General features: G+C 37.3%; 1 protein-coding gene across 3 annotated transcripts; it reads left to right on the top strand.

The window, feature by feature from the left end:
- The first annotated feature begins 1,129 nt into the window (after positions 1-1,129).
- Positions 1,130-14,609, top strand: LOC121266269 (CMP-sialic acid transporter 3). 3 transcript variants are annotated; one of them, XM_041170059.1, is made up of 17 exons: positions 1,131-1,397; positions 1,558-1,756; positions 2,419-2,627; positions 3,900-4,016; positions 5,179-5,235; positions 6,737-6,814; positions 8,119-8,163; positions 8,747-8,806; positions 8,993-9,115; positions 9,296-9,373; positions 10,046-10,115; positions 11,474-11,581; positions 11,900-12,033; positions 12,139-12,218; positions 12,368-12,413; positions 12,495-12,557; positions 14,183-14,609. In XM_041170059.1, the coding sequence occupies exons 3-16, from the start codon at positions 2,460-2,462 to the stop codon at positions 12,543-12,545; spliced, it is 1,215 nt and encodes a 404-aa protein (XP_041025993.1). In that variant the 5' UTR covers positions 1,131-1,397; positions 1,558-1,756; positions 2,419-2,459; the 3' UTR covers positions 12,546-12,557; positions 14,183-14,609. The 3 variants fall into 3 exon arrangements, with proteins under 3 accessions (XP_041026000.1, XP_041025993.1, XP_041025984.1); XM_041170066.1 differs by having other exon boundaries at positions 1,130-1,756; positions 8,993-9,119; positions 9,300-9,373; XM_041170050.1 differs by having other exon boundaries at positions 1,131-1,756.
- Positions 14,610-18,673: the final 4,064 nt, after the last annotated feature.

The following is an 18,673-nucleotide window of genomic DNA, read 5'->3' as shown; positions in this document are numbered from 1 at the left end:
ATTGTACCTAATGCTGAGTTCCTTATACCATGGAGGTTGTATCACAGGATGATCTCTCTTATACGCCCACTTGGAATCTCAAGGGAATTGAAGCAATTAGGATTAGAACCGGAAAATATGAACTATGTCAAGCAATATTGGTAAAAAATGCAAAACCAAAAACGCACGAACATTTAATAGAAGGAGAGGAATTTAAGCATTAGCATTAGATTAGCTATCTCATTAGGTAAACTTTGCCTAATATCACACATTTTGCATTTTTTCTATTCTACTCAAAACCCAATCCGCATTGGATTATCCATTTATGACTTCTTTGGATAGAGAAATGATCTAATCTTATCTCATCTCATTATTATAATTTTTTCAAATTTTCATACAAAATATAATAAACAATTTAATTTTTTTAAATCTCAAAATAATAATAATATTAAAAAATAATATTCTAAAAATACATCTTTCAACTCATCTAAAACTATCTCATCTCATCTTACTATCCAAACGAGCTCGTTAAGTTTGGATAATGAGTTAAGATGGGATGAGTTAAGATGAAAATTAAAAGTTGAATAAAATATTATTAAAAATTATTTGTTAATATTATTATTATTTTAGAATCTGAAAAAGTTGAATTATTTATTATATTTTATGTAAAGATTTATAAAAATTATAATAATGAGATGAAACGAGATGAGATTGATTGACAATATTTCTCAATTTAAACTGAGCCTTAATGGATCACATTATCATTTGACTAAATCAATGCCACTTTTAAAATACAAGGACAAATCTTTTCCTCCATTCCAATATAGAGTATATAAGGAAAAAATTAAAAATTTAGATTTTCTCTTTCACTACATTCGATTTTTCTCCCAACAAAATTGGTAAAGTATAATAGTTAGGATTAGGCTATTAATGCCCGCTGCTCGATGCGTGCGTACCTTGATGTTGTGAGATGGGGGCGAGTGTAAAATTGTAATTTTACTTTTGACATTTTCCCGACTGTGACATTCTGGGATCACAGTTTTGACTGACTGCAACTGGCGGAAGTTTAAAAAAAAAAAAAAAGAAAAAAGAAAAAAGAAAATAATTACGTACAAAGCCACTACTTTAAACTTTGGAGGGCAACAAGTTGAAATCAAGCGAAAGATACAGCCAACCTGAAACACAAATCTGCATCTTAATTAAAGAGGAGGCGATCCCGTCACCGACCCTCCTACCTCACCCGATCCACCCACGAATCGCGATCACCTTTGACTCCACTCCTTCATATACAAGCTTCACTCCTCATTGCCCATTGGTCCGTCACGCAGTCTCCTTCGCTGGCGTCGGTAGGTCGTTTTCCCGCACACACGGCATGGAGACGGTGTTTGGGTGAATTCAAAGCAAAATAGAAAGAAAAAGTAATTACGATACTATTACCAGATATCTCTCTCTCTCTCTCTCTCTCTCTCTCTCTGCATATTCCTCGCATCTGCGTGTATCCGAATTCCATAAGAAGAGAGAGTATTCTTGTTCCCCAAATTCTCTTACGCATTTCTCCTACTGAGGCTCTAATCTCAGACCCGGACAGAAAGGTAATTGAATTCCGATACCGGAGTTGCGGATCTGGCGGCGAAGTTCACTGCCGGTAATACGAATCGTATATAGAGGAAAATTGAATTCCCCCGCCGGAGTTGCCGATCTGGCGGGAAATTCCACTGTCGATGAGACGGAACGAACCTCTTTGATTAATGCTCGGCTTGGAGGCATTTTTTATCAGGTGGTTTTTATGATTTGGTTTATTTAAATTTTTTTATTTTATGCTTGCAATGCACTAATATTTGTATTAGGAGTTCCATTTTGTTGCATAAGACGCAAGATCTAAGCTCTGTGTGTGTATATAAGGTTTCTTTTTTATTTTTTCTGAGTTGTTCTGAAATCGTTTTAGAAGGGAGATCTGGATGAATTATCTGCGACTTATGTTTCTAATGAAATGCGACTGAATATAGCTGTAGAATTTTTTATTGGCAATGGATAATTGAAGTTGCATTGCATTTACTTTCTGTTTGATTGCTTAGAAAGTTCTTTTTGATAAGAAAACAAATGATATGGGCTTTTGCCTTTTGTACTTTGAAAAGATTTCCTTTATCATACTGTATATTTCTGTCGGTCTAGTTTTTTTTTTTTTCAATAATGAGGAAAATTTAAGATTCAAAATCTTGGTTCTACGTTTATACCCCACATTTGTTAGCAGCCATATGAAGCATAAGCGTCTCCTTTGTTGTTTTAATCTGAATCTATGTTTAATATTTTCAGTTTATCTACACATAGTTTATGATAGGCATTTGCATGTAATAGTTTGACAATTATAGATTTTGAGCAATTTTGTTTTGTTCAACCCCTAGAGGGCTGGTGATAAGTCTTACTAATTTCTGGTTGCAGATACAATTTTGGTTAGAGTGTCACAGTTTTGGGACGGACCAATGACGAACGGGATGATAGAATGCAGCGTCTGCCATTCAAAGTTGGTTTCCCCTACTGCCAAAACTGTGTCGAGGGCTTATGATAAATACAAGAGCAGGGTATCATCCAAGCAACGTGCCCTCAACATCATCTTGGTTGTTGGTGATTGTTTCCTAGTTGGTTTACAGGTATTTTGCATATCTGAAGCAGTAAAATTTTTACTGTCATACTCCGCAAGTATGGTAATCTATGATTCCTTTGATAGGTATACATTCAATGCTTAGAATATTTTATAAATCTCTCATGCATCAAACCCCCTCCTCCCAGGTCTGGGCTCTAACTAGACTTAGAACAGTTATGTTTAATAAAGTAAGAGAATTATGTATTCCTAATTCAATACGGATTGTATGGGATGCTTCCATTTCCTCGTCACACAGGTTTCAATATGGGTCAAGTGCTGGTTTGACTTATTTTAGATAGATGTGTCATTTTTTTCTTTATGGTTGCTGGTTTGGGGTTGAATGAATTTGAAATTTAGGCTGTGATCTCTGCACTTGAAACTTGTAACTTCAGTTGAAACCTAGTTCTTTATGCTTAGCTTATGGACTCGTTTGTCTTGAAAACAAGTCAATAGAGCCAAAGTGCTTTTGGTGATTGAAATGCTTGTTTTCTTTTTCATAATTTACAAAATTTCAAAAATATTCTTTCGGTTGAACACTAGAGGTTCTCTAATCATTGTTTTCATTTTGTTCCCATGACCAAGTGTTAACGAAATCTGTAACCTTTGTGTATTTTGTTGTCTCTTATGGAGAACAAGTTTATATTAAGTAGAAATTAAGAAATATATATTTGAGTTTTTCCAAAAGTTTTAAAAGGCTTTCTACATGACATAACATGGCTGAGTAAACTGCCTCAGCTATATGCCCTAGTACCATCACAGGTATCGCCAACATTATCACCTGCAATGATCATTGCTGTTGGCATCCTACTACCATCAACGAATGAATGCCAAATTATTGCTGCTGCCACCACCCTCCAGCGGTATAGTCTGTTGTTGCCACCTACACTGACATGTTCAAACCACCACTGTGATGGTCCTCCCATTCACCTCTTCCCAACTTCTACCACCAGAACTGCTAAGCCACTGCCATTGTTGTAGCTGCTGGCAATAATAATATTGCCATTTCCATTCCCATCACTATCTTTTCTACTGTGTTGATTTTGTACTGATTTAATTATTTAAACGTCCTGCTATCATCTCTTGTGGTTACCAAATCTGTAAAATTTTTACAAAAATGGGAGAGCAGTTGCCCATCCATGTTCATAAGTCAAATTACATGTGAGATCTTGGTCCAGGTTGTTAATTGAATGCCACGACTTTGCTATGATTCCTTTGGGAAGTTCTCTGTCTTTAGTTCTAGATGATCTGAAATGTTTTATGCTCTTTTTTTTTCCTGCAGCCTATTCTGGTTTATATGTCCAAGGTGGATGGGAGTTTCAAGTTTAGCCCAATTAGTGTTAATTTTTTAACAGAGGTTGCAAAGGTTATCTTTGCTGTTGTTATGCTCATATTGCAGGTACACTTGTTTATTTCTTTATCTTTCTTGTTATATCATTTCTTTTTCAGAACATATATGAATCAAGTTTTATAAGTAAAATCAAGTCACTTTATTGACTTTGCAATCTTGAGTAGGAAGACTTATTGTTGTTAGTAAATGTTGTTTGGTTCTGGCATGTGATGGAGATTAGGGGTGTAATCCGGTCGGTCCGGACCGGAGAAACCAACCTGACCAACTGGTTCGGTCTGGACCGAAAAAATGCATGGTCCGTTCCCGTCCAATAAATAGGAAAATTTCGGTCTTCTGTCCGGTCCCTGGTGGAGATTTCTCAGACCAGACCGGACCGACCGAATAAAAAAAAATATTATATATATTATTTATATAATAATTGTACAATTAACAATATAAAATTTTAAATATGTTATTAATACTTGTTAATATTCTATAAATTTAACAATATTTTATATATATCTTCATCTAACCTATCACTATTAACAATATAAAATTTTAAATATGTTATTTATACTTGTTAATATTCTATAAATTTAACAATATTTTATATATATCTTCATCTAACCTATCACTATTAATAATATAAAATTTTAAATATGTTATTAACACTTGTTAATATTCTATGATTTAACTAATATATAATATCAATTAGTTAATTATATAGTAATTATATAAATTGATAATGTAATTTTCATCTAATTTATTATCATTGACCATATAAAATATTTTTTTATCGAGTTTGTTACATAATCCACATTAATAAATCACTTAATTTAATTTAGTATTTTCAATAAATTTTTTTTATTAATTGATTTAAAAAAATAAAAAAAGAAAAAAAAATTAGGCCAGACCGATTGGACCGGACGGACCGATAACTATCGGTCCGGTCCGGTCCCTATGGGTATTCGGTCCGGTCCGGTCCGGTCTGGCAATGGACCGAAAATATTCGGTCCATCGCCGGACCAGACCGGACCGACCGGATTACACCTAATGGAGATGATAGTGTTTTATTTGTGTGTGATGGGAGAGAAGGTTTTGGTCTGATAGTTGGAATAACTTTCTCACTGACTACACTGTCTTGGAGAGTAGTTTCCAATATGCATCATGTTACACATCTTAAAGGGCAAGAGCTTCTATATTCTTGGTAAGGTTTTTGTTTATTTTGCAGGCTAGGCATCAAAAAGTAGGGGAGAAGCCTCTTCTCTCAGTTTCCACATTTGTGCAGGTAGAAGTTTCAAACAAGACATATTTTGCATAATAATAAGATTAAACCATGCTTTTCCAAGTTTTAGATTTATCAGTGGAAAGGATGACTGTTTAGACTTAAAGTGGAGACAATGACTGTTTTTAAAAATGCTGTATTAATTGAGATATAGATATCCAGATGGAGGGAGCTCTAGCTGTATGATTTTCTTATACACGTCTTGTTGTACTTGGATTGAGCCTTTTTCGCTTTTTAATGAAATTCGTATTATTTATCGAACAAGTATTCATGGAGGGAGCTCTATTGCAGTTCTCTAACTTTGATTTTATACAAACTTGATGGTTTCAATATTATTTGTCTTATATTAAGGACATGGAGGTGGGATATTATTGTTGATCTTGAATAAAAGCATTGTTAAAATGAAACTGAAATTATACTTGATAATGGAGATGCCCATGGATACAAGGCAAATGTAGGCTTCCTTTTTGCAGCCTCCAATTCTATTGGGCGTTGATTCATACAAAATATGTGTACAAAGTTTCAAAACAAATCAGGCATCAATTCGATGGTTACTAAGTTACTTTGTATAAAGTCAAAAGAAGTTGATATGCTTTTCAATTCCTTCCCTTATAACATGTTTATTCTAACTTTCTTATACTCTGTATATGATGGTTAAAAAACTGATATTTGGAATGCATATAAAATGACGGGTTTGGTAAACTCTGCATGAATGGCTGGAAATTGTCCAATTCAGCCTTTTGGTAGGTGCCTAAGTGCTTAAATGTGATTAAGTAATATTAGGACTATAAAACCTCTGCTTTGTTAGGTCACTTGACTCCTTGAGAGGGTCTTTGATCTATCAATATAGAGGAGCATTGTTTGTTGGTGATATTGTAATGACCTAAGGAAAGCTGAAGCCATACCCCGAAATGACTGGTCAAGGTTACAATTGGAGTCATTTTGTATCATTGTAAAGGGCTCAAACTTCTCCCCCCCACCCCCACAAAAAAAAAAAAAAAAATGTGGGACCCATCATAGGTGGCATGGCTCAAGTCCCACCCTTCCAGTTGGGTTTGGCTTTGATACCATTTGTAATGACCCAAGGACAACCCAATCCACATTTAAGCCTATGCTCCAAAATGACTAGTCAATATTACAATTGGAGTCCCTTGGAAACATAATAAAGTGCTTTAACTGCTCTTTTCTAAGTAATATGGGATCTCATTCACCACTTTCCTAATGTATTGCAAATAGTCTCTGACCTTTGCAAATTCCTTTAAGTGGATTTATCCTTTCAGTAAGTATTCATTTTCTGTTTGCATGGCCTGATGTGGTACTTGGAATTTTCAATTCTTGTTTATTGTTTTTATACTTAATCTCTAATTTGAAATTCAGACTTTCGTTTGTTTTTTGTTCTCATCCTGTATATTTGGCATGCATCTTTGACTTCTCTTGTTTGCTGTTAATTTGAGAACTTTCACATAGAGACATCTAATGTAAGAAATATGATTTCTTCTTGTAGGCAGCTCGAAACAACGTGCTTCTTGCTGTTCCAGCACTTCTTTATGCCATTAATAACTATCTAAAGTTTACGATGCAGGTAAATCCTTACATAGGTCCCCTTAGAGTATGATTGTGCTTTTAGATAGCACATCAAATTAGGGTACACTCATGCTCATGCACACAGTCTTTTCTTTGAATATTGACGTAAGTCTTCTACAAACTTTGTTGTCAATATCATGCATAAACAAGTGCCTGGCAATGTTGAACATCCAGGTTGTCTTTTTAGGACTAGGAATTCGAGTGGCTAGGCACTGCTGAAGCAGAATTCTAGATGCTCATTCAGTGATGTAAGTGCATGCCTTGGTTCTTTTTCGGTTGAGCCATCAACTGGAGTTTGTTAGATGGTTAGGACATGTGAAACTAGATTCTCACCATCATAATTAGAATTCATATAGTTGCAAAGCTCTGAGATGCCATACATATGGAAAACTCAACATGAAAGAAGAGATATATGTTAGGGAGAGCAGGATGCACCAATGCCAGTTATACTAACCCAGAAGAAGTGTAACCTTTCTCCAGATTGTTCAAATGCATGGTAATTTACTACAGAATGGCATACATAAGCTTGGTAGCCATTGTACCACGACCCACCTAGGGAACTCGACTACTGTAATTGCTGACTGGAGAATCGGAGATGCTGCTTTAAAATGCACTTGAAAGAGATCGGTTGGCATTTGATAATCATAGAATTTTATATGAAATTTTGTATAATTCTCTTGTGCTTTACTAAATATACATATGTATGACGTTTGATAATCATAATAAAACTAAAGTGCATGGTTGAATCAAAATACACGAAAAAGGACATGACAAAAAAGCTCAAGAATTGTAGGTATGGACTTCTATGTTAACATAAGCAATCAAATATCAATTCATCTAGAAAGTGAACTTGGACCATCATATTGGGTTGAAAACATATACATGTGGCACCATGGTACGTAAATGATCTTCAATGGTATCTAAATACTTGAGAATATTTGTTTACATCATTTCTTGGTCTTGAACTAATATTTTATAATTTCTTTAAAAAAAGTACTGTAGTGCACTTTTCTGCGCTTTAAGCTCACACAAGAAGCCCCAAAAGCATTCTTAAATGTGCTTCGCTTTTGGTAAACAAAGCCCATTGGGCTTGGTGCTTTGTGTTTAAGCGCACTTTTATCAACACTGCCCTGTGCTAGCTGATATGGCTGATGTGTAAACTTGTTAGGCGTACTGGCATCTGTTGCTGCTGTTTTATGTTGAATAGTCTGCATATTAATTTATCCAGTTATGGTTATTCTGAGAACTTGTATGTTTCATTAAAATCATAAACTAAGTAATAGATGGTCATTTATTGTGCAGCTATATTTCAATCCTGCAACAGTGAAGATGCTGAGCAACATGAAGGTAGCTTGCTATCCATTATGCTTGTTAATGGCATCTTAGTGATCTTCCTTTCGATTTGCTTAACTTTTTCTGTTTGAATATCTCACACAGCAATGTGTCCTGCTCTAGGGAACTACTGTTTTTTTTTTTTTTTTTTTTTTTTTTTTAAGTATGGGCAGGGAATACTCATTTGTATTCCATTTCTTCACTGTCCACTGATTATGATGGTTTAGCTGGATTTAACACATTCCTGCTTGCTTGTTCAATATTTTTGGCATATTGAAGTGTCATTTTCACCATCCTGTAGAAGCCTTTATGGCTGCAAAGGTGAGTTTTAATCGTTTGAGTGTAATTTTTGGATCTGAGGATACCCTGTGTAAAAAATTCCTCACCTATATGGCTGCAAAGATGAGTTTTAATCGTTTGATGCGGAATTGTTGGATCAGAGGATACCCTGTATAAAAATTCCTCAATGTGTAATTTTTGGATTGATCTCATCAAATACCCTGTGAAATGATAAAGAAAGCTTATTTACTCAACCTGAATTTTAGTTTAGTGATTTGGTGGAAGGTAAAGATTTTGATAGTTGGCCATGGACATGCAGGTTTTAGTAATTGCTGTTTTGTTAAAGATTATAATCAGACGCCGATTTTCCATAATTCAGGTTAGTACTACATCTTTATTGCTTTTTCCAGCAAAAAGGAAGAAATGTTATGTCTGACCATGTTTGCTCTTCTTATTGTTGTGTGAGAGTGGGCAATGTAGCTCCTTTTAGGCTCACCTTTGAAAATACACCTCTTTATTCCTTGCTTGTTGTCTGTGTGGAACTGATTTATTTGTCTTGTTACAGTGGGAAGCTCTTGCTCTGTTGCTCATTGGTATTAGCGTAAATCAGTTGCGTTCTTTACCTGAAGGTACTACTGCTTTGGGTATTCCTGTTGCCACAGGTGCATACATCTGCACACTGATCTTTGTAAGTGACTTCTGGTCTTTGTTCTCTTGCTTAATATGCTGCTGGAATGCTCAATATGTAGGAAGTTTGGAGGAACTACTCTCTGTTTACAGTTGTGTTTTTATTTTTTGAACTTTGTGAATGTTAGTGGCTAATATAATTTGTAAATTATTTATTTTACATAAATTATTTATTTTACAGGTAACTGTCCCGTCCATGGCCTCCGTCTACAATGAATATGCTCTGAAAAGCCAATATGATACAAGCATTTACCTCCAGGTGATATGCTAAGATTGAGTATAATGATTTCTATGTTTTGTCTTGACAACAATTTAAGACTTGGAGTTGCATTATTTCGATTATTTTATTCAAGGAAAATAGCAAGTACCATCTAGCAATTTGTACTTGAAGCAGCGTAAGTTTTGCTCCTGTATCAAACTTGAATTATGCCTTCCTTTCCTGAAAATGTTTTGTAAATTCTTTCATAATTTATCTTGGAAGAGGTACCCATCATAGTCATCAAAGCATACCAAGTGACATTTGGGTGCAGTTATGAGACCTGGGCTGGAATGTGAAATTGTTGGTCCCAAGATAAAGTTTTTATCTTTAATATGGACTAGCCTTAGAAAGTTGAAGTTCCCTTTAATTCTGCTGTTGAAAGTCAAGAAAGCACACACTTGACCATGGCTGCCAGTGACATTGGGTTCATTGGAGCTCCTGGTCCTGTTCTTTTCGTTTGGTTAATTGACTTCAAGAGAATAGTGTATTAATCAGCAGTCATATTTGGGTCAATCTTCCTTACCTACAGCATACTAAATATGTTTTAGATTTTTGGTCCATATCCTACATCCAGAATCTTGTTGTATCTAAGTTCTGATATTTAGCAATTAATTGATGTGTACACTGGGCAAGTTATTTTCAAAATTTTGAATCTCCATATTTGACTTGCAGAACTTATTTCTGTATGGATATGGTGCTATATTCAACTTTCTAGGAATATTGGGAACTGTAGTTGTCAAAGGTATGAACAGGAATCTTTCTCATATGATTGCAGTGTATTTCAGTTATATTTCTCTGGCAAATAAATGTACCTAAATTAGTATTTGTATAATCATCGTATCAAACACCAATTGTTTGCAGATACTTCCTTGTTGATGAGTTCTAAACATTTTATTAAAAAACACTAAAATGTGCAATCCACGTGCAACGAGGTGTGTACAAGGGAGTCATCTAGCTAGAAATAGAAAGAGGTACAAGAAAATCATGTAGAATATAAAGTCAATGGGTGCCATCCAGCGATGTTAAGTGTTGAAAAGAGTCTTGAGTTCCTGTGTCATCCATTCCAGATCTTCAAAGTTTTTATCATTCCCATTCTTCCAGATTCACCTAATGAGAAATATGGGAACCATTTTCGACACTGCTTCAATTTGTGGACTGCTATCTACTCCTCTCCGTGAGTTCAGAATATCTTCCATGCTTTTGGGCATAACCCAAGCCAAGCCAACCCAACTGAAGATATCATTCCATAGAGCTCTAGCCAACTGACAATGTGATAAAAGATGGCTCACAGATACCCATTACTCTTGCACATATACACCAAGCTGTCTATGAATTGTTTTTAGATAAATTTCCTTTTTTGAAACTTATCTTAAGTGATTAATTTCTGATAACGCAACCAAAAGCCTCTATCAACTATCGACCTAACATAATATATGTAATACAAGATAATTATGCAAGAAACTATGGTCCTGTAGGCCTAGTGCTTGAACTTTCAGTCATAGCCTCAAGGTTTTAGGGCTCGGATGTGATATTTGGATCTAACCCATGTAACAATTGTGTATCGTCAGTACACGCAAGATAAGATAAGATGATATACCAGTATCCCTGCAACCTATTTTAATTTTCCTTTCATGTGGTTGATTGTATTACCTAATTGACTTTCTTGTTTGTGGTCGAATATTTTTCTGTTTCCTCTCATGTTTTATTAGTTATTCATGTTATAGTTGTTGTGAAAAATAGTCTTCTATAGCCATCTTCAACGGTTCTCTAAATACTACATGGTAGTGTGGGGGATAAATAATGATCTGTTGGTAATCCTGTTGAGAGTAATCTGTGAAAATTAAAATGGTAGTCCATTACGGGAAATGAAAGTAGAATTGAAATGGTTTCTTCTGATACTATGATTGGGTGGTTGCTCCCATTGTCTTTAAAACTCCATTTTGGTTGAACTTTGTCTTCAAGAACAATGTCGAGCATAGTGAAGCGAATTGCATGTCTCTTAATGTTGTATCCTTTGTCAATAATTGTGTTGCTTTTGTTTTTATGAGATATTTAATCAAACTAGGCTGTTGGCCTCACTATGTTACTCAAATGTTTCAGGTCCTAGTAGCTTTGATATCTTGCAAGGTCATTCAAAAGCTACCATGCTTTTAATAGCTAATAATGCAGCACAAGGAATTCTATCATCTTTTTTCTTCAAATACGCAGGTTCATATTTCAGCCAACTATTTGATTCCACCCCCCCCCCCCCCCCCCCTCTCTCTGTTTTTTGTTTTGCTTTTGTTTTGTATTTTTATTGTTCTCCTTCTATTTTTATTTTTTATTTTTGCATGGAGTATTCCAGTTCAAAATCTATTGTGAATCCATACATGTAACGTAGCATCCATTCAATGAAGATTTTTGTTTTATCCAAGCATTTAGAAAAAAATGGTTTGCTAGAGACTTGTTAATGACAAATATTTTTTACTTGCATCTTGTGCATAATTATAGCAATCATATATATTGAGTGTTGTCTGATATGTTCAGATACAATTTTGAAGAAGTACTCGTCAACAGTTGCAACAATCTTTACAGGCATAGCATCTGCTGCATTGTTTGGTCATACTTTGACTGTAAATTTTCTGTTAGGAATTTCAATTGTCTTCATCTCGATGCACCAGGTACTTTGAGACACTTTTTGAGGGATGAAAAACTAGATAAAAGTGATACGTATTTTTATTGGTTGTCTTTTTGTTGATATCTTCTGCTTCTTTTTGTCCCATTAGTTCTTTTCACCCCTATCTAAAGTCAGAGACGAACAGCAAAATGGGAAGCTGGAATTGATAGATGTCCACAATAACCACAGGTAAGTGCTCACTTTTTTGCTGATATTTTGATGTGATTTTGCAAGTTGGGAATTTTAGGATTATTTGCTTCAGTTGTGTTTTGGGCAACTTCGTGACTTGTACATTTTTATCCTCCATTGCTATTACCAATATATAATTCCCTCATCAGGTCAAAGGATTCTTTTATAAATATGGCAGCAGGAGCAAATGAAGAGGTATGAATCTTCAGACCTTAGTTTGTACAGTTTTCTTATGTTCTACTCACTTAGTGCTTCCTTGTTAACTTGTCTTTATAGGCAACTCATCATGTTGGATCTGATGAGAGACAGCCGCTTCTGCCCACCTAAAGTTACTTCTGAGTATGTTACTTCTTCTCTACTCCCCTCGTGTTTTAATTCTGCTGCATTCTATTACAACTCGGCTATTGGAAATTATGTGATTCTAGTTTTGAATTTATTGGGAGCTGCACAACAAGCAAAATAACTATGTCAAGTGCATTGAGCAAAGGCTACAATTCAAACTACTCTTCTAACAAGCCAACCATATTATTGATTTTGAAAGAGAGGAACCGCTATATATTATTGACCAATCTGAACACACTTTATTTTGTGGCATCTATGTTACTTGGATGTGCATTTTGTGGGTGGTTATTTTCCAGGAGTCAGATTAATCTAATATTTGGAATGGGAGAAAAGGTAAATTTTATTGAATAATCCAATTTATTGTAGCTCTCTCTCTGTGCTATTTTTCTGTGATCAATCTTGGGAGAGGAACAGGCCGGGAGTTGGAATTACTATCGTTTTGACCAACAATTTATTATTCCTTGTCTCCTCTCTTCCCAAGACCTGGGCTGGGTTAGAAGAAGTAGTCTCTTTGAGAGAGGCTCACCTTTGGAAAAGCCTCAAGCCTGTCTCTGTTTCTGCCAAGTATACCTAAGTGGGATTGGAGAGAGATCAGAAAAGTTCCATAGACATATTTTCTGCTTGAAGAAGAATGGTCTTTTTAAAGTTATCCCCATCTGTTATCCATGGAGGACTCTTTTAGAGGATCATGGTAAGTTTGAAGCATAGGTGGGGAAAGGATAAACTTCTCCACAAAGCACATTGTTTCAAGGTGGGGAAAGTATGATGTGTTGGAGGCAGATTCCTTCATAATCATTGTGACTGGAACGTTTATCTGTTGCTTTGTGAAAGAAGCAATGGTGGCTAGTTATATGAGGAGGTGAGGAGGGAACTTCATGCTACTTTTGTGGGAGCTGGGTGAGGCTGAAGTTGGACACTGCTTGACACTTACTTTGTTATGTTATTTGTGAAGGATAGGATTGAAGCAGAATGAAGGCTATGGTGTTCTGAAGTCTGAGCAGAGGTAAGAAGTATAGGCTAAGTCTTATTTTGGGGCACAAGGTCCTCTGTCCTTCAAAAATTAATCAAGACTAGTTGAGTGATGCCTTGCTGCCGCGCCAGGGCCCGGGGAGGGGGTGGGGTTGTTTGGAAGGCTGCGGGTTGATGGACATCATATCAAGACATTGTGGAAAATGATTCCAATTTGTTTTACGTGATGCATATGAAAGGAAAGAAGTGACTGAAGTCTCAAAGACAACATGAGGGACATCAAGGATCTCAAGTTTCTTTTTTAAAGCACTTTGACATTGGGTGACAGCCATTCTATACTCCTCTAGCCTTTAAGTTTCCAAGATTTTCTTAGTCTCCCTCTAACTAGGTTCATTTGATGAATAACCACCGTTGACTTCCTTTTTTTAATTGTCGATGAAATGTATCCATCTTCTCAAAAAAAGGGACCCATTTTTTTTTTTTTTATCGAGAGAGGTCATTTAAATTACCATTGTTGCTACGTGTGAAAAGTGATAATGACTTGGTGGGTCTCTTTTGCCGTATCGGCTATGTTGTTTGTTGCTGATGCTGGATATTTGGTTCTCTTAATTGCCACCACCATATAATCAATCTGTGTTCTCGTAATGCTGCAGGAGCTTTCTTTGAAGAAATTCTTTTGGCAGGATTTATTGGATAGTACACATGAGAGCCAGGTTTCCAAAAGCTCTCAATAGAATAAAATATGGAGAATAATAGTCTTCTACTTCTTTGAGATCCCTTGCCCGCTCTGGAATTTTCCAATTGGCGTTTAGAGCTTCTCATGGATGAATTTGGGGTATAGAAGATGGTGGGTGACCTCGGATTTTGCTGCTGGGGATTTCAATGAGAGACATGGCTGGCTTCCTGCCCAGATCTCCAGATTGCTACCGGTTTTAATCATACCAATATTATCTTACTAGCGGTAAATGTATTCTTTTTTTTCACCTTAGATCAGATTATTCTTGACCCACATTTCTTTCCAATATCTCGATTTTTTGTCATTATATACTTTATATATAGAAATTGTGTTTTGACGTCGTTGACACGTGACTCTGTCGTCAGAAAAATAAAATGAAAAATGCCCCCCTTTTTTCCTTTGCAATATCATATACACATATTTCCCCCCCACTTTTTCTAAGGTGTTAATTCTGTGAAAATAGTATAATGTGGAAGAGTCTGGACTATTTACCTGGATAGAGCAAATAAGTAGAATGTGAAGGAACTGTTTGTTGTTGAGCAAAATTAAGCAGTGTGTTTTCCACGGATTCCGCTTCCCTCTGCAGTTCATTAACAGGACATCTCCTGCTCTAATAGTTATGCATTGACACGTGAATTCTTTTTCATTAAACGGTAGAGATTCAAACTCATGGGTTATATATAAAAAACTCTATTTTGCAAGCATCTGTTATAAATTTATGTAGAACAACCCATCATATTGTATTTGTATATAATTCACCATTTATATATGGTATATGTATTAGTTATAAAATTATAACTCCTATAACTAAAATATGGTGCAAGCATTTGATAGGATATATACTTACGCATCTTGTTTTTAAATATTTGCACACGTTATCATCATATTGGATGGCAGAAACCAAATCTTAGATTCCTTTGACAGTGTTTAAAGTTGACTATAGTCAAGTTTACAAGGGCTGCTGGAGGTAGGGTTGAAACCGAGTTGATTTTGAGCGAGTAGTGTTTGGTCAAACTCAGCTCGACTATTTTAAAAATCATGTTTGATCTCGATTCTAACTTGAATCGAGCTTTTTTGAATGCTTGAACACAATTTGAATAAGACTTTTTTTATGTTCAAACTCGACTTGAGACGCTACTAAAAATCGAGATCAAACATGATACATTTAGATAAATAAATTTAAAAAATAAAATAACAGAATTTTTCTCATATTATACAATTAGATACAAATTTATTTTCACAATCACAATTATTTACAAATACAATTAAATGATTGCAAGACTATATGACTATTTGGCTCTTATCCAATTTTGGTAAATTATACTTACACAAAATATCAGTATATATCATTTGTATAGCTATACTCATTGTTAACTCGTGCGTCTTTCAGCCGAGTTCTAACAATTCGGGTTTTCGGGCTTTCACCTGCATATTTAAGCAAACACAGAAAATAGAGGGCCTTAGTGGTGACTGGAGTCTCCGATGCTAAAGTCAATATATCTCCTTAGTAGTTTGTGCGTAAGCTTAAAGGAATCGATGAGAGTTCTTCGTATATGGGGATCGACTTTTATATTAGGTTTTTTGTGGGGGCAGCTAGTACCTGGCTTTGAGTAGCCTATGCTCTTTTAACTGTTCGTTTTGTCAGGATCTTTTAATGCAGTGTGGCTTCTAGATCAATGTCATTAATGCAGGGTAGGATTCAGGGAGTGACATCATTAATGCAGCATGGCTCCCTGACATATTTTTTCCTACAGACACTCCCTATTAAGCCCATTCATGCCTGCTGTCAGGAGATTAAGGGTTCCACGTATTGCCTACCCACCTACCTATCCAGGTTCTCTAGGGTAGGGTATCATTGGGGAGGTGTCAGGGCAGTGAGTCTCATATGCCCTTATCATCCGCTTTCCCCAAGCATGGGTTGCTTCATGGGTGGGTTTCGCTCATGGGTCAAGTACTTTACAGAAGCCCACTGACTCCTTTTAGAGGAGAGTTGTTGGCCCTGGCCGGGCTCTCTGACTTACTTCCTAGTGATCTTTTGTGGGCTTGCTCTGTGGGCCGATAGGGGGAAAAAATCCCTTTACAGTTATCTCGCCAATTCTTATGAGACTAGTTCGATGAGAATTCTTTTTTGTCCTGGTCTTTACACTATATATTTTCCTGTTGTTCCTGTTTTGGAGATCCTATTTCCTAGAAACGGGCGGCCATTACCCCCCCAGCTTAAGATTATGCCTGTACGTCTTTTTCACTATTTAATGATGTTGGGTGTCAGTTCTCCTCTCGATTTTATTGGCATGTTTTCGAACGGTTGGGTTTCGCATATGGTGGCGTCCTTCTAGTTCTCTCTTCATTGATGGCGTCATGCGGTTTCTTCTCTCCACGTCGCATCGCATAGTACATGCTGCGGGATGCATCCACGTCTTGCCAGCTCTATTAGGCATGTGTGTTCCCACGACCTTGGGATGTTAACCGTCGCAGCCACTTATTTAAATTTTCCCCTTGTCATCGGGGCCCTCTTTTTGGCCTTTCTCCTTCCTTTTACGTTTTTACCCTTCCTATCCTAGTAACAGACTCCTCAAACTTGTCTCGAGGCGTCATTTTGTTTCCCACATCACATCATGTTGTGTGTTTCACAGAATCTAAGCCCTTTCATATCTCTTGTTCTCTCACGTGGGTATGGAGTGGCAACCGTCACTTCCTCTTTATATAAACGTGGCTCTGCCCTTTTTTTACTCATTTTTCACATTTTTGTCTTTTCCCTTTCTAACCTTGTTGTTCTCTTTGCTCGACTCTTCTTCATCTCCATTGCCTTTCTCAACTTCAATCTTTATGGCTCCTAAGAAGACCATCCAACCCAAGATTCTAGGGGAGTTGGACCAACCCGAGGTTCGCACTGCAGAGCAATTCTTCATTGGATATAACTAGCGCTCAAATGTCACCCCCAAGTTCTTATCGTTGCTAGCTTCAACCATTCATGCCTCTGATAAGGTAGTTTTTTAGGTTCCTAGGCCTCATGAGGAGGCTGTTGACAATGAGGGTTATCCTTCGAAAGCCGCCCTCTTCCCTATCATGTTTTCTTGCAAGCTGAGGTTACCTTTCCCTTGCCCTATTTGCGACCTACTAGATCGCCTCGCATTGGCCCCCTCTCAGCTCCACCCAAATGCATTGAGGATCTTAATGTGCTGTTGTATTCTTTGGCGGCGAGCTTTGTCGGAGTCAGACCCGGAGCATGTTGATCTTACTGGCCACAAGTTTCTCTTGACACATAATGTTATAAAGCGTGAGGGGAATATTTGTAGTTTTAAGGTGACACACGCCCTCGTTTCTTTGGAGTCTCACTATCGCAAGGTCAAGGATTGGACCCCCGACATTTTTTTTTTTATGTCCTGCCGTGGGTGGGAATTTCCAGTCAGGCAAGTGAATCGCTGCGAGTTCCCTGTTCGGCCATATGGGGGTGGTCCCTAACGACAAAGCGGTACGGCTAAAGGCCTCTCCTGAGGAGCTACGTCGTATTGCTTTGGTTAGAGAATGGGTACAGAAGCACCTGGTTGATGCCCTCTCAAAGGCTTTCTTTAGGGAGGAAAACATAAGGGTCTTCTTGCCTACTCTCAGCCACATCGTTTTTTATGATCGCACCATTCTCATGCAGCCTAGAGCCACCCTGGCTCGGAAGCATTCGATGAGCCCTCCTCCCGCAGGCAAGGATAAGAAAGTCCATAATGTCTGGCAGTCGAAGGACTAAGCTTGCTCTCCATCGGGGGGTGGATGACCTAGGTTGAGTTCGCGCCTTTGGTCCCCCCGAAGAGACATCTAATGTACCGCTGAAAAAAAATAAATAAGTAAACATAACTCGTTCTCGACCTATGAGTGTAAAATTTGCAAACCTAGGTTGCTTCTCTAGAGGTGTGAGGCGTTAGTCGCTTGGAGTTCCGTTTGGTGGAGAAGGACCGTGGCAAGAAGTCCAAGGCGTTACTCGTTTGGCGTTTCATTGTTAGAGATGGCATAATGTCGGGCAATCGAAAAACTAGACCCGCTATCCATCAGGGGAGGAGTCGGGATGGCTTAGGTCAAGCCCGCCCCTTTGGTCCCCCGAGGAGGTAATTTTTTGGACGACTAAGAAGCCGGTCCACTCTTCGTCGTGTAAGGGTGGGGTAAGTTGTTAGGTAATTTGAGACTGGATCCGCTTCCACCCGTTGACATTATAGGGAATGTAAGTATTGGGTCAGGCTGGCGCTGATCTCATTCTTTGTCGTGGCAGAGGTGGGGGTAAGTTTTCAAGCAGTTGAGAGGCTGGACCCGCTCTCCGTCGCGAGAGGGGTGAGATGGCCTTAAGGCTCATCTCACTCTCTATCTTCTGCGGGGAGGTTCGTTACCGGGTAGTTTGGGACTGGACCCACTTCTGCCTGTTGAT

The sequence above is a fragment of the Juglans microcarpa x Juglans regia genome, chromosome 1D (genome assembly GCF_004785595.1).
Source record: "Juglans microcarpa x Juglans regia isolate MS1-56 chromosome 1D, Jm3101_v1.0, whole genome shotgun sequence".
Lineage (NCBI taxonomy): Eukaryota > Viridiplantae > Streptophyta > Magnoliopsida > Fagales > Juglandaceae > Juglans > Juglans microcarpa x Juglans regia.
The sequence above is the reverse complement of the archived record's forward strand: the minus strand, read 5'-3'. Positions and strand labels throughout refer to the sequence as shown.

Bases quoted from the DNA above. Each gene is read 5' to 3' on its own strand.
- LOC121266269 (XM_041170066.1), top strand. From the start codon at position 2,460: ATGACGAACGGGATGATAGAATGCAGCGTCTGCCATTCAAAGTTGGTT. The intron at 2,628-3,899 runs GTATTTTGCATA...TTTTTCCTGCAG, and splicing joins GTTTCCTAGTTGGTTTACAG to CCTATTCTGGTTTATATGTC. The intron at 9,120-9,299 runs GTGACTTCTGGT...TTTTACAGGTAA, and splicing joins CTGCACACTGATCTTTGTAA to CTGTCCCGTCCATGGCCTCC.